Source organism: Cyprinus carpio, chromosome B5 (assembly GCF_018340385.1).
Source record: "Cyprinus carpio isolate SPL01 chromosome B5, ASM1834038v1, whole genome shotgun sequence".
Lineage (NCBI taxonomy): Eukaryota > Metazoa > Chordata > Actinopteri > Cypriniformes > Cyprinidae > Cyprinus > Cyprinus carpio.
The window spans coordinates 31,646,668-31,663,753 of NC_056601.1; the positions used below are offsets into that span (position 1 = coordinate 31,646,668).

General features: G+C 33.5%; 1 protein-coding gene across 1 annotated transcript in view; it reads left to right on the top strand.

Moving 5' to 3' along the window:
- The first annotated feature begins 1,849 nt into the window (after positions 1–1,849).
- Positions 1,850–17,086, top strand: part of LOC109053006 (discoidin domain-containing receptor 2-like) — a 31,381-nt gene continuing 16,144 nt past the window's right edge. Inside the window, exons 1-7 of the mRNA XM_042723129.1 lie at positions 1,850–2,004; positions 11,683–11,790; positions 11,892–11,994; positions 12,123–12,351; positions 13,977–14,124; positions 15,481–15,586; positions 16,808–16,994. Of these exons, the coding sequence (XP_042579063.1) occupies positions 11,730–11,790; positions 11,892–11,994; positions 12,123–12,351; positions 13,977–14,124; positions 15,481–15,586; positions 16,808–16,994 (834 nt within the window). The 5' untranslated portion in view covers positions 1,850–2,004; positions 11,683–11,729. The remainder of the gene's footprint in view (positions 2,005–11,682; positions 11,791–11,891; positions 11,995–12,122; positions 12,352–13,976; positions 14,125–15,480; positions 15,587–16,807; positions 16,995–17,086) is intronic.

Consider the following 17,086-nt stretch of genomic DNA (forward strand, 5'->3'; position numbering starts at 1 on the left):
TGTCAAAACCCAAAATAACAACTAATATCACTAATAAATACTACAGTATAACAATACAACAAAACAACAAACTTTCTGTTTTTTGTCATTCTGTTATTTTTACTATACTGACCAGCTGGCTTTATCATGTAAATATGAAACATGCAACACATATATTCCATATTATCTGATCACTTGACTGAACCATTAGAACTGATTTTTTAATGTGGAAATGAAATCAAATAAATTAAATAAGGTGATTCAAACCGAAATAAGTTTGAATTAAATTGGTGTTTTATAGGTGTGTGAAAACACTGTGAAAACATGACAACTCGATGAACATCTGGAAATTTATGTTCAGTTTTTTTGGGGGGCGGGAACATTATAATTCAGTTTACAACATATCCATACAACATGTTGTCTTGAATCATACTATGGTTGTTGTTGTTTTTTTTTTGTTTTTTGTTTTTTTTTTTTTTTTTTGGCATAATGAAATCTGACTTTGTTGTCTTTTAAACATGAAACATGCAACACTTATATTCCGTATATTCCATGTTATCTGGCTTAATCATCAGAACTCTTATTTATGTGGGAAACTGTGTAAATAGTCTTGTTGACATTTGAGTCTTGTTGACACTTTCCAAGCAATCATGTGTGCTTCCACAGACTGCCAGTAAGCCCTGCTGGGTCTTGCATCACCCCTGACTAAATGCAAAAATTCTGGAGACATCTTTTCAGGAATGTGCCGAAACAGCTGCTGCCCCCAAGAGGTATTACAGCTGTCAGAGAGACAGAAGCACGAGCCTGTGCTGCCCTCTGATGCACGACATGTGCAACTACAGCGGGAGCTGCCTGGATAAAAGATTTGTAGGTATTTAAAATAAAATAATAAATATTAATACTACACAATTACAATTAAAATGAAATAAAATAATATAAAATGTAAATAAATAAAGTTAATGTTTGAGAAATCAGACATTTGGACTCAAATCTTGCCCCAGTCTCCCCTTTATATCTTGTTTTACAGCAGATTTTACTACAAGTTACTAGTTGACTAGTTACTGAAGGAGTAGAGTAGAGTAGGAGTGTTTGAACAGTTTTTGCATGCACTAGAGTCCTTATAAAATTATGATTTGACATTGCTGACCTGAGGAGGGATGCGATGCAATATACGTGTGTTCATGCAAATCTATGCATACCATAAAAGTATTTGGCTATTTAACCTGCAGAGACTCAGCAGTACAGTTTTGTTCACTGTACACACACACACACACACATTATATATATATATATATATATATATATATATATATATATATATATATATACATATACTATATATATATATATATATATATATATATATATATATATATATATATATATATAATATATATATCTATATATATAATACATACATACATATATATATATATACATACATCATATACCCTTATTCATGCCACAAATTTGTTACTAGTTTATCTTTAATATCCAAATGCTTTTTAGTATTACCAGAAAAATTAATAATTTTGACCCATACAGTGTAGGCTGTTGTTGACTATTGCTACAAATATACTCGTAGTACTCATGACTGGTTTTGTGGTCCAAGGTCACATAGAATAGAATAGAATAGAATAGAATAGAATAGAATAGAATAGAATAGAATAGAATAGAATTAGACTAGAATAAATATTTATGTTAAAATACGTTTAAATAAAATATAATTGTCTGATTTATTTATAAATAATATAAATGAAATAATAAGGTAGCTATTCCCAGAGTTGATCGGCGTTGCTTAGATCCATTGCTCCCTTCTTCAAGCGGCCGGAAGAGGGATGTGATGTAAAAATCACATTGGACCCTTTTTTTTCTTCTTCTTCTCCTGCAGCAGATCTTCCGATGCATTGTAACAGTGTTGAAGAACATAAACTCTTGAACACAATGCCTCGACATCTGTAACGGCGCGTTGACTTTCGGATGTGACTTCGGTGGGATAAACGATTGTCAGGTTCCCGAAAACAGGTATTTAATCAGTTTGAAGCGAAAGATAGTGAGGTTTCTGAAGACAAACTGAAGTTGCTGGTTTTTCGGAACTCTTTGTTGCGATTGAGAAACACTCTTGCGTTCAGACAGACAGATGTGTGCTGCTGTTGAACTCGAGGTGATTCACAGATGTTTGAAACTTTGTTTTGTCAACTTTGGACGCTTTTGTTAGACATCGGCACAAGTTTATGAACTTTTATTTACAGGCGATTGTTTGAAAAAGTTTGAATAGCCTACACTGACAATATCATTCACATAGCCTAGTGCTTTTTTGTTTGATGGGGTTATATCGATAGAATGGTTAAGTGTTTTGTGGCTGTTATTTCACTTTATTGTCTTGACGAGTTTGTTAAAGTTGCTGCTTTGTGATTTAATTTGTCTCATTGTCATCAGCTTTATAAATCAGTCCGCAATGCGCATGTCCTACTTTTACCTACAAGAACTGATTACTGTTACCTTTACTACCGCTAAAAATATGTTAAATGTTTTATATTATTGATTCTGCACGAATGATGTCCGATTCAACGAATCGTTTTCTGAGTCGGTTCACTAACCTGTCTGAACGATTCGTTCGCGAATCGGACTGAATCAATCCGAGCGTTTATTACCGAGTCAACAATTATCATTTTCAAACGACTGATTAAACTGGAGAATATGTCGAATATGTCTATTATGGCTAATATGTCTATTTCGAATATGTTCATCTCCGATCATTGTGAGTCTGACAACTCATTGAACTGAGAGTCGAATCTTTCGGACATGTCCGTGATTCATAATTCCTAACTTATGATAGATTGAGTTTGAGTTTGATTTGTGTGTGCTATTTTACTGATGGGGTGAAAATGAGTAGTGGTCGACCAGTATTTTTTTTTTTGACAGCCGATGCCGATATCTTGGAAAGCAGGGTGGCCGATATCCAATATAAAGCCGATATAATTATATATATATTTTTTAATTTAATTAATATTTTAAAAATTGAAATCATTTGACAATGGATAAAAAATAAATGTGTAAAATAAACATACTTATACTTTTATTTTTCACAAATAAAGAAATATTTAATAAAAAATATAATTAAAAAGGACGTAAACACTGTAACCAACAGGGCACTCAGTATTCTGTGAAGTTTGTGTGCACTGGGAATCATATTTTTTAAATACTCACTAATACAACACTCATTTCACATACAGCACACAGAGAAAATGACATGAATATTACAGTGGGCAATGCATAAAGTGCAGCATAATTTGAAATCACGTGTTTAAAGTTTAAAGCATTCAATTAACACGGACCGACCGTCACACAGAGAACACGCGATCATGCTGGATAAAAACACACACGTCACAAGATCTCACAGCTGGATTCGACTAAGTTTGCAAGGTTTGTGAAAATAAATGTTCATTAGTTTTCAAAGATTTGTTTAAATATATAAATGCCTATTTGCATAATGCTGACGGCAAATGAGAAAGTATTATAATGTTTGCATTTTTATTACTAATAATATAAAAGCAATAGTTATAATACTTTTTGTATACATTAATTCCTTTGTTTAACCGTTCTATCTGATTATTAGACAGACTTCTATCCGTATTAGGGTTAGGGTTAGGGTTAGACAGACCTGTTAACAACACAAGAGGGAGAATGTGAGCACTGTGTGCTCAGGCGCTTCCATTGTTAGCGCCGTCAAAATAAAAGTCCCGCCTCAAACACATCGGCCGAGCAGAAAAACTTATCGGCCGATGCTGATATTTGAAAAATGCCAAATATCAGCCGATATATCGGTCGACCACTAAAAATTAGTTATACAGTTTTACGTCCTGCATACTAAGAATTGGTTTTAATAAATAGCTTTTTTTTATCAAAACATTATGAAAATAAAAGTAGAGAAATTAATTGTAGTACTAGTCAGACCACGTGATGACTGATAGGTCATGTCGCATTCAGGCAAGACACAACTATATAAGAATGAAGTTAGATTTCAACTGGAAGGTTGAACTGTGAACTGTGTAACTTTTTTTTTTCAATGTTCCATTTGTTTTTTTCACATATAAGTTGTGATTTTATACAAGTTATTTTATTTAAAAAATGGTTACGTGTTTTTACTTGTTACTTTTTTATGACGTTTAATGCTTCATAAATTGTTTTGTCTTTTATAACTGCTTTACTGTTTAACCTGTGCAGAAAACCCTATAATAGTGGCATGTTCCCATTGTGACAACTTTCTCTTTAAAATGCTGTTGAACTAGCAAAGAAAGTTCACCCAAAAATGAGAATTTGCTGAAAATGTTCTCACCCTCAAGCCATTCAATATGTAGATGAGTTTGTTTCTTTATTGGAATAGATTTGGAGAAATTTAGCATCACATCACTTTAAACTCTCATTCTGACGGCACCCATTCACTGCAGAGGATCCACTGGTGAGCATGTGATAATCTGTTCTGATGACAAAATAAATGCACCTACATCTTGGATGGCCTGGGGATGAGTACTTTTTCAGTGAGTTTTATTTAGGGTGAACTTTAACTGGAGTGTATTAGAGGCATTCACCAAAGACTTAGAAAAACTGCAAAATCTCCTTGAATCACTCTCATTGATTACTGATTATTAGGAATTGGTGATAGATTGATAGTTTGCTGCTTTGAAAAGTGAAAGACCTTTGAAATTCATTAAATCCACCTGTTGACAGGTTAGTGATATTCAATCAATCATAAAGCATTTGTAGCTGAGAATCCGAGGCATTTCATCTCTGAGTTTAATCTTCATAAAGCTGGTCATAACAGCGATTTCCTCTGTGCTTTCCTGTGTGCTGTTTTTCTTTCTCCTGTGATGCAAGAAAGTGTTGTATGCCAAAGCAGAGGTCAGATGTTGCCTAACAAATGAAAAATGCCTTGAGCGTAAATTCTCATAAATTTTCTCATGCTCTCAGCTCTCGTTTCTGTCTGTGTCTGATTATCAGGCTCTCTGTTCAACGTTTATCTCTGAAAGTTACTGCAGACCGTAACGCTTGACAGAATCGGCAACAGTTCGATTGCTGAAGCCATTTTGAGGTCATTGAAGAAATGTTTTCGGGTTATGTGATAATGGGGATGAAAGAGATGCTATATAGAAGATACATGATTTAAAGAAAGAGGTTGAGTGATATTTACTGTAAGTATCACATGTGATGAATTACAGTGAAGCCTTACACACTAATGGCCAGCATAAAATAATGTAGAGAGAATGCAAGTAAAGCTCATTATTTACAATTTAGTTCTGACCCAAGTGATTTCTCAGAAATAAAAACAGATGCTGTTAATCTTGTCCTTTTTTTCAGATACATTCAGTTGGTTTAAACTGACAGTAAAGACATATGATGTTACAAAATAGTTCCATTACAAATAAGTACTGTTCTTTTGAACTTTCTATTCATAAAAGAAAATTTGTGTTACACACAAAAATATTAAGCAACATTGATATCGTGCTCATAATAAGAAATGTTTCTTGAGCAGCAAATCAGCATATTGAAATGATTTCTGAAGGATCATGTGACACTGACTGGAGTTATGATGCTGTAAAGTCAGCTTGGATATCACAGGAAGAAGTTGCATTTTGACATATTCAAATAGAAAACCGTTATTTTAAATTGTAAAAATATTTTACATTATTACTGTATTTATTTTATCAGATTAATTCAGCCTTGGTGAAATGTTAACTTTTGAATGGTAGTGTACATAGCACACTAACTAATCTAAGTTACTCATTTACAAGCAGCAATAGCAGTAGTGATACATTGGAAAAACACTAGCCTTGTATTTAAAAAGTGGGTCACTTCACTCTTTCACATTTAAATGTGAGAAACTGTGCTGCTGATTCTTTGCTATTGTGATAAGTAACTTTCATATACCAAAAAACAAAAAATCAAAAATACAACTACACCTACACTTACATTAATTTAATTTAATTTAATTTTATTTTAATTTATTATGCATTTGACAGACAATTTTATTCATACAAATTGAGATTTCTGACTTTTAATTGTAGACTTGTATTTAATTACGGACTGGTATTTTATTTTATTTTATTTTATTTTATTGTATTTTATTTTATTTTATTTTATTTTATTTTATTTTATTTTATTTTATTTTATTTTATTTATTTTATTTTATTTTTGATTTGATTTGATTTGATTTGACAGACAAATTTATCCTAAACAACTTACACTGCATTCACAATACATTTATCAGTTCATACATTCAGAAATATATCAACAGGAAACTATACAGTCTATATTTGCTTGCCATATTAGTTGTTGTTTTCCTTTTTCCTATAGCTTCTTTCCATGCTCAAAAAATAAAGAGATCTTAGCATGAACCACTGAATAGATTAAAGGCTTTAAGTTTTCTTCTTCTGGAGTTGTGGCCACAGTAAGTCTGCGACAAAGCATCTGGTTTTGGATACATTGAGATTTTTCAGTTTTTACTATCCTGTTTTATTCACCCTGTGTGTGGTGTATTTGAAGTACACTTGAGGTCTATCTAACCTGACTAAATGGCTGTTGAATGAGATTATTTATAACATGAATGTCGGTTCTGGCTGTGGTTTTGTGCAGTCTCTATCTCTGGTGAGCTGCCAGTGACTCTCTCTTGGTTTGGCTCTGCACATTGTTTATTGTGTTGCATAATTTGAGATGTTTGGCAGTAAGACTCGGCACAGAACTGTACTACAGTTCCTTAACAGAAGGATGTAGGAATGTGAGTGTGATGCATGCCTTTGTGTGCGATACATGTTGTGCAGATGAGAGTGTACAGAATGGATTCACATTTCCTTCAGTCCTTTAATCCTAGCTCAGTATGGCAAACACGTTCCTGCATGCTTGCAGAGGTTTGCATGTTTTGTCAGTATGCATGCATGCATGTATGTGCTGGTTGTAAGAGTCTGGAATTTGGGTGGGTTATGCGATGCGACTTTCTTTCATGAAACATTGTTCATTGTTTGTAGCACTTATTTCACTTACGGATTTTTTTTTTTTTTTTTTTTTTGTGAAATAAAAAAAATATTTTCATTTTGTCAGTGTAGTTTGATTAACTGTATATACACTGTCTGGTAAGATTACATTTATTTGAATGAATTATAGCATTTATTTAATTTAATAATCAAGAGAGCGAGGTGACAGTTGTGTGTGTGTGTGTGTGTGTGTGTGTGTGTGTGTGTGTGTGTGTGTGTGTGTGTGTGTGTGAGAGAGAGAGAGAGAGTTAATTTACTAATATTATTAAACCTCAGTAAATTAATGGATGTGTTTAGTATATTATTTTTTTAAATATAGTATTAAAATTGGCTTGGAGAATTGCGAAATTTCACTGATATTGGTATTGACTATCGAAGTTTTAGTATAGTAACAACTCAATAATAAATGATGTAAATTGTATGGTGTTTATGCATCATGGTCGTTTTGTCATACTTCCTTTAATTTATACTGAATTTAAAGAAAATGGACTGTATTGCATGTTTTTTTAAAGATACTCCCTGTTAGCAAAACGTCTGTTAGCGCTGTTAATGTTTTGTTGCTTTGCTGTGTTTCCCAGTCAGTCACATGAGGCCTCTTAGAAAGATGAGCAAGAAGGCTGGAATCCCGGCACTGGACAGGCCTTTATATGAGCCAAATATTACATAAACCATCTGCAACCTCCATCCTCCTCTTCCTTTAGTATGCACATTATATCTGCAGCCCCCCCATCATGCATTTGCTGTAAAGTATCATACAGTTTTCTTTGAAAAGCTTTCATTAGTCAGTTTGATCATGTGCATGCAAATGCATGTGTTTTTCTTCACCATAACAAGTATATTATGTAATGGCTCATGGGGTATTCTCATCAACACACTGAGAACACGCTGTATGAAAAACATGTGAGCCAAGCAAATCATGATCGTGTTTGTGTAATGATCAAAAACTGTTGGTGCACAAGATTTGTAAAATGTTTTTGAAAGAAGGCTCTTATGCTCATCAAGACTACATTTAGTTGATAAAAATACAGTAAAAAAAAAAAATGGTAAAATATTATTATAATTTCAAATGTGTATTTTAAAATTGTATGTATTCCTGTGATGCAAAGCTGAATTCTTTGCAGCAATTACACCAGTCTTCTCAGTGACAAATGATCATTCAAATCATTTTAATATGCTGATTTGATGCTCAAGAAACATTTCTGATTATTGTCAATGTTTAAAACAGTTGTGCCGCTAAATTTTTTGGAAGAAACTGTAATACATTTTTAAATAATTTCGAATTTATTTGAAAACTAAAATAGAAACCTGTTACATTATGTCTTTACTGTAATTTTTGGTTAATTTAATGCATTTTGTATAAAAGTATCAGAAACAGTTGATTGACGCCAATCTTTTGAATGATAGTGTATGTCATATAATATATATAAAAAAAAATTTAAGCCACATTTAATACATTATATTATTTAAATTACTGCTCTTTTGCAGTAATTTAAAAAAAAATCTTTGAGAGATTTTAGGTGATTTCTTTTTTCTTTTTCTTTTTTTAAAGTTTAAAAGTTTAAAAAAAAAGTCAGTCACACTTTAGTTTGGGGAGCAGTTCTCAATAATAACTAACTATTAACCACGACTTTTGCCACAATAAACTCCTAATTTGCCGCTTATTAATAAATAGTAAGATATTTGATAAGTTTAGTTACTTTGTAGGTTTAACGGATCTAAAATATGGTCATTCAGAATAAGCCATTAATATGTGCTATGCTAATAAGCAACTAGTTAATAGTAAGAATTGGTCCCTAAACTAAAGTGTTACCAAAAAGTTCATTCTCAAGTCTCTGTGATATTCTGATTTCAAGATATAACTCGAAGAGTTTGACTGCTCACGCAAGCTAAATGATTTGAAGAATCATTCATGTCTGTAGCACAAATAATCGAGATAATCAGCCATGATCTCTTGTCTGTGATGTTGTTTCATAACGGACAAACTCACTGAACTTGTGATGGTTGTAAGTAATGGCTGCTGATGATTTGTGTGTAATTGTCTCTGGGGTAATGGCTGGGGCGTGATGCACTCATGAAATCAGACACATTCCTGCGGTCTGAGGTTTGGGGAGCGAGAGAGACCCTCCACAGTAATCGCACTGCACTCAACACACTCTCAAACATGGCTGTCCTAACAACAACACTAACATTTATCTCAGTCTTTCCAGCGCTGATACACACTGCTATCAGAGGGGCCCCGCGGCCCTCGGCTCTGGAGGAGAACAGTGAAGTTTGGCTCAGGCTTTTGACTGAAGCTTTGGCCGGCAGAACACTGATTTGTCATGTGTTGTTTCTTGTCTGTGTTTGGTAAGAAAATGTCTTCTAGGAACATAAATATTGTCCATCACAGAACACCCTAACAGGAACATCCTAGAAATCATCCAGAGGAATCGTCAGTGCTAGGATGCTTTGTAGGGTGTTTAGCATGTTTGTTTTCAGTTTGTTTCAAAGTGGTTCCACCTTGGGAAAAATAGTTTCTGTCTGATAAATATTGTGACAGTGGTTTAGAGTGTGTGTGTGTTTTTAAGCTCCAGGTTTGCTGTGCTAGTTTGTTGGTTTGTTTGGGTTGCACAATTTTGTGATTATATATAAAAATGATTATAAAACAACAACAACATTTAATATTATTATTATTATTATTATTAATATTATATTATTCTTTATTTATTTACAGTGAAATTGTTAAACAATAGTTTCATTTTTATTAAGTAATAATAGTAATAATAATAATAGTTTATTGTTTATAATAGTAATAAGAATAATAGTTATTATTACTACAACAATAACAACAACTATCATTGGTAATAATAACAGTAAATAATAACATTAACTAATACTACTAAATAAAATTGATAAATGATATTTAAGAAAAATATAACAATTAAAGGATACTCCACCCCAAAATGAAAATTTTGTCATTAATCACTTACCCCCATGTCGTTTCAAACCCGTAAAAGCTTTATTTGTCTTCGGAACACAATTTAAGATATTTTGGATGAAAACCGGGAGGCTTGAGACTGTCCCATTGACTGCCAAGTAACTTGCACTGTCAAGGTCCAGATAAGTATGAAAGACATCGTCTGAATACTCCATCTGCCATCACTGATTCAACCGTAACGTTATGAAGTGAGAAGAATACTTTTTCTACGCAAAGAAAACAAAAATAATGACTTTATTAAACAATTTGTCTCCTATGTGTCTCTCCACATCACTGTAGTGCCATTTTGGAGAACATCTGCTGAACGCAAGCAGCTTACTTACTCTGTATTTACTTACACACTTACGTGTATTTACGTTTTGATTTGACCGAAAACACCGCATCTGTGCAGCGTGGCTGACACAGAAGAGCGTACACAGTTTGCCTTCAGTTCATATTGTCCAAAATGGCGCTACGGAGATGTGGAGAGACACAGAGGAGACAAATTGTCGAATAAATTCATTATTTTTATATAGCATTTAATAGCATTAAATCATGTATAGTCATTTCAGGTTTATTTTGATTAATCATGCAGCCCTACTTCAGCCTGAAGTGTCTATGATATTTTGCTCTGTAGATATGCCTCAAATCACTCCTTCAGCACACATCCAAATGCAAAAAAATCCTCTCCTCAACAAGCCACATGATTTAAGGACTCATTCATCTCTGTCACAAGTTATGTTAATTTAGTACTGCTCATAATAGGGTTGAAGGTTTGTCTCAATCTCTAAGCATAAATATGAGCAATAATAGTGAGGTTTATTCTTTACCATTAATGATAAGAAGCAGGAGATGTGTAAAATGAGTTCTAAAGTTTTGGATGGAAATCTTAGAATAATATGGCTATTTTATAGCTAGTTTGTGAGTAAGAGAGAGTCTGGTGGTTTAAAAAAACAAAAACATTTTATTAGATAATCGTGTTCAGCAAACCAACTTTTATTTATAAAATGCACAATAATAAAAGTAATTGCTGGCAATAAAACATTATTGTTCACATAAAGTTTTATGTGCAGTCTCACGTGCAAATAACGGAATGGTACTTTTTAAAGTTTTAGAGTCTCAATGATGAAAGACCTCTTATATTCATCGCTAATGAGAATCCCACCCTGAATGAGGCAGATTTCTCTGTGATTCCCCGGCCACATCTGCTCTGGAATAGTTTGCATAGTTAGCATAGCAGTGATGCTAATATGACCTGTGGGTTCCCACGCCGCGCATGAAAGCATCATTTACAGTCTGAACAAAAAGAAAAAAATAATAAAGCAAACTATTAATAAAAACAGAGTTTTCTTCAAAAGCAAACATTATGTACCATATAAAACACAAGCATGCTTAAAATGCACAGAAAAAAAAGAAAAAATTAATAACACAAAATGTTAAAAAAAACTAATAATAATTATATATATATTATATTATTGACAGTATAAAAAGAGGACTTGATTAGGTGTTTTTACATGAATATGGAAATTAATTCAACCACTTCTCTTTTACACATCTTTAAAATGTGCAAACTGGTTTTAGATGGATCTTGTTCTGAATCTGAACTTAGTTTTGATCTACAGTCGGCTCTGATATTGTTCTGTTTTGATCGTTACATGTTTCTTTTGGCTGGAAATGAGTGGATGCTACAGTACTGCTATGTTTCTTTCTGTTCCTCAGAGATGTAGTCTGTAGTCTGGTCTGTCGGCAGACTCTGAGGTCTCACTATGCTGCTTTATCTGCTGCTGACCATCTCACTAACAAACGTCAATGGCCAGATAGATCCAGGTAAAGTTACATCACATGCAGTCCGACACAGACATATGCATTCATACAGACAGCAGCAAAAACATTCACTTTCTCACTGTGTCCTCCTTCGACCTCCTCAGCTCACTGTCGTTATCCTCTCGGTATGGAGGACGGGAGGATCAAAAATGATGACATCACTGCCTCCAGCCAGTGGTATGAAACCACAGGCCCTCAGTATGCAAGGTAACATGAGTAGCATCCTACAGTATATATTTTTAATGAAGGTTTATTTATTATTTTAGTTTATTTAGTTTTAGTTATTTTAGTACTTCAAGTTAAACTAGATAAAAATTTGTCTGTTGTGGCATCAGGTTAAACCGTGAGGAGGGGGACGGCGCCTGGTGTCCTGCTGGTCAGCTGCAGCCCTCAGATGTTCAGTATCTTCAGCTTGACCTACGTCAGCTCATCTTTCTCACCGTGGTTGCTACACAGGGTCGCTACGCACGCAACTCCGGCAATGAATTTGCACGCAAATACCGTCTGGAGTACAGTCGCGATGGACACCGCTGGATCTCCTGGAGAAACCGCTTTGGTAGCGAGGTAAGTAAATGCACAAGACTGTATTTACTAAATGTTCGATTCTTAAATAAAAGACCTGAATGAACTGAAGTTTGATGCTAACCAGCAAAATTACCAAATTCAAAAGTTTACCAGTAAGCAATTATGCCATACACTACTGTACAGTTTGGGATTGGTAAGATTTTATTATTATTATTATTTTTGAAAGAAGTCTTTTATGCTCACCAAGACTGCATTTATTTGATCAAAAATACAGTAAATACAGTAATATTGTGAAATATTATTACAATTTTACATACTTGAATATATTTTAAAGTGCCCCTATTTTGGGTAATGAAAGGTTCATATTTTGGTTTTGGGAGTCCTAAACATGCATGCAAGGTCAAAAAACATTTATTTTTACCTTACTTGCTCAACGACTCCCAAACGATTCGCTCAACGATTAATTTTTTCCAAACCCCTCCTTTGCGTGATGCTAATCTACGGTGATTGTTGCGATTGGTCTCATTTTCATTTCATCTTGCCTGTAATGCCTGATAAAGCAGCGCAGTGCTGCTTTGTTTACAGCTGTTACCGGGGAAACTGCTATTTTTACCGCTCCAAAAGTGGCACCTAGTGGCAAAGAATGAATTTGCATTTTCATTCTGACCAACACGAAAAGACCAACGGGGGCGGGCAATATGCCAGTGTTTCACGTTGACGTCAACATGAAACAGCTTGGGATTCTTTTTAAAAATGATTCGTTTAAATGATTCAGAGTTGACTCTTTCTTTTGAGGGACAATAACTTTATACACGGTGCACTTTCAGATTTAAAACTTTGCCAGATGTTTTCATTTACTTAGAGCTGTGTTACATGACATGCAAAAAAAATAAAGAAATTGTGCACACGATATACTAATTAATTCCCTCAATGTACTAATTCATTCCATCAATGTACTAAAACACAATTACTATTTTGTTCCCTCGATTTGCTTAACCATGCGCACAATTTATCAATTCGATCTGTCGATTTACAAATTGTGTGCATGACTTAGCAAATTGAGGGAAAGAATTAGTAAATCGTACACACAATTTATAAATCAAGGGAATGAAATAGTAAATCCTGCACAGGATTTAGCCTACTATTTTTTCCTGCATGCCATGAGCGGGGCACCGTAGTTGCACACTGCATGAAAGCTAATTTTCAAATCAAAAATCCATAATGGGGGCACTTTAAAATTTTATTTATTCCTGTGATGCAAAGTTGAATTTTCAGAATCAATACTCCATTATTCAGTGTCGCATAATCCTGTAGAAATCATTCTAATATGCTGATTTGCTGCTCAAGTGTTTTATTATTATCAGTTTTGAAAAGAGTTGTGCAGCGTAATATTTTTTGGAGGGAAAAAAACAAAAAAAATCTTTTGTAACATAACTTATGATCGATTTTAATGCATCCTTATAGAATACTTTTTTTTTCTTAAAAATACATTTTTTTATATGGTTTCTATTTTCTATGATTATGCCTCATTGTTCAGCATTTTCATTTATGTTTGCCCATACTATTTTTATTATGTGGTAACCACTGCATGCTTATCCTGCTGTAACTATTTTCCTAATGTAGCATGATCTTGTGCCATACTGTTGAACTAATGTCTTCTGCAGACTATAATGGCCAATATAAACACCTATGACTCTGTGGTGCGAGACCTTCACCCTCCCATCATTACTCGATTCTTACGTTTGATTCCTGTCACCGATGTCGTACACACTGTGTGTATGAGAGTAGAGCTTTTCGGATGCACCTGGCAGGGTAAGTCATAAGAATTACAGAATTAATATTATGCAATTTAAAAATATATATTATATATATATATATATATATATATATATATATATATATATATATATATATATAATATATATATAGATATATATATATATATATTAATCTGATCCTTCTGTTAAGCTGCATAGTGGAGACCTCTATACTAACTAAAAAAATGTGTTACTTAAAATAAACTTTAACTGCAAATATAAAAAAGTATTTTATTTTAGCTAGATGCAAACATTGCTCATTTTCCTTTAGTTTATCTTGATGTACTAAAATAAGAAAAACTAAAACTGACAGTTTGTTATGTGTACTGCGTTAAGCTAACTGAGACTTAGTATTGTTCTTTTATTGATTCTGATTGCTTCTATTGTCCTCATTTGTAAGTCGCTTTGAATAAAAGCGTCTGCTAAATGACTAAATGTAAATGTAAATGACATAAAAAATTTATGAAAACTATATAAACACAAAAAAATGTAAAAACTAATTTAAAATAATAATACAGTCTATAATATTATCTCAATTATACCAAGATAATCCTGTAAACAAACTAGAAACACTTCTAGAGGTAGTCAAAAATGCATTCAAATGGATTGTTTCCTAGTGCAGACACTCATATGGTTAAATGCTTTCAAACAGCTACTAAAAATGCCCCCTCTCTGCCTACTGACCTAATTCTTAAACATTACAGGAAGTGCTGTTGAAGCGCACTAGCCAAAAGGATTTAAACTTTGCCGTATAAAAACCTAAGTTTAGTTTGAAGGCAGAAAAAAGTAAAAAGCACAATGTTTTCTTACCAGTCCTGATTCTAACACAAACCCACTGTTTTCCGCGCAGTTTTGCACAGCTACTCTCCGTATGGTTTTATTAGTTGAATCCTTTTGCATTCATAAGTAATTTGCACGAGCTTATTTCACAATATTAGATTGAAAAATCTCATACATACACACTTGCCCCTCTAAGAAATCAGGACTGAAGTGATCGAAAGTGGACAGAGGAGACCAATTAAAAAGCAGGTGTAAACGGGAATGTGTCTCCTTGTCTGCTTGTGATCCGATCGATCATAATGCATCTTAATACTGGGTGTTAACAGCGCCTCAGTTACACACTTGCATATGGGCTACAGACCGAAGCAGATCGCTTTGGCGTCTCACATCCGAGCAGCTGTGGCCTGTGTAGATTTGACCCCCTAGAGTCTGATTTGCTGTTTAGTTTCATTTGACCTCAATTACTCCAGTGCCTTAAATGTGAGGAACGAGAAACGAGTAATAACATTCTAGAGCTATCGCAATATTAAAGTCTGGGACCTCTCTGTTTTCTCTTTCTCCTGCTGTGCAGATGGCCTGACGGCATACAGCTCTCCAGAGGGCCAGACCATGATGGCTCCTGGATATCCCATTACACCTCTCAACGACTCCACATACGACGGGGCCCTGGAACGCAGGTGAGGGTTTAATCTAATGCAGAACGATTCAAAGTATATGGTTAGCTTTTGGCAATACACAGATATTAAAATTCTATACAATACTGGTTTTACATAAAACAAAAAAAAGTGCTAAATATATAGTAAAGAGTGAATCTCAATAAAAAAAAATATTATCAGTTTATACACACACACAAAATTATCATATTTAGGATAAATGAATATTGAATTGGGGTTGGTGAATATTGATGATGAATAAATATTGATTTTAAGATTTAACGTTGTAGTTTAGTGTTTTTAAAGATTCATTTTAAGTGTTTATGATGACAGAAAAGGTTATCTAAGTATAAAAATAAATACATTTTAAAAAAGTACACCACCATTCAAAAATTTATAGTTAGTGTTTTAAAAAGAAAGTATTTTTTAAAAGAAAAAAAATGCCAGTAAAGACGTTTATAGTCTTGCAAAAAAAAAAAAAATTGTATTCAAATACATCAAAGAATCCTGACAAAAAAAAAAAAAAAAAAAAATTATCAAAAGCATTAAGCTTCACAACTGTCGATAATAATAATAATAATAATAATAATAATAATAATAATAATAATAATAATAATAATAAATGTTTTTTGAGCACATTGGAGTGATTTCTGAAGGATCATGTGACACTGAAGTCTGGAGTAATGATGTTGAAAATTCAGGTTTACATCACAGGAATAAATTACATTTTAAAATACATATAAAAATAGAAAAACGTTATTATGAACTGTAGTAATATTTCACAATATGTCTGTTTTTACCATATTTTAGATTATATAAATGCAGCCTTGGTGAAATAAGAGACTTCTTTCAAAAACTAAACTAAAAAAAGTTAACTTTTGTGTGAAATATCTAATATCCGTCAATACTAATTAAGTAATTATAATAAAAAATATAATGTTCCAATCCTGAATGATTACAAAAAAAAGGAAAGTCATACTTGTTTGGAATGATATGAGTAAATGCTGACAAAATTTTTGGGTAGATATCCCTTTATACACAGTTTGCTGGTTGTCTTTTTTCTTCACATCGATTCTTTGTCCCCTTTTTTTTTCCTGACTTGCTGATGTGAGTCAGCTTTGGAATTGTGGACTTTTCAGGGTAATTCTGTGGCAGAACAATCAAGATTGTTTTTAAGTTCTAGTATGAATGCTAATCACTCCTCGCCCAAAGCTAAGTGCTTCCTGTCTCTCTCTGCTCCCACAGGAAGCTGTCTGGGGGTCTGGGTCAGCTGACGGATGGTGTGATTGGTCAGGATGACTTTGTACAGAGAAGACTGGACCGGTTGTGGCCCGGATATGACTATGTGGGCTGGAGGAACGACAGCTTGGGCCCTGGATACGTAGAGATGGAGTTCCAGTTTGACAGACAGCGAAACTTCACCTCTATGAAGGTGAGAGTGAAGCAGTAATATTGTGAAATATCATTACAACCCAAAATAACTGTTTTCTATTTGAATATGTTCTAAAACAGAATTTCTCTCTG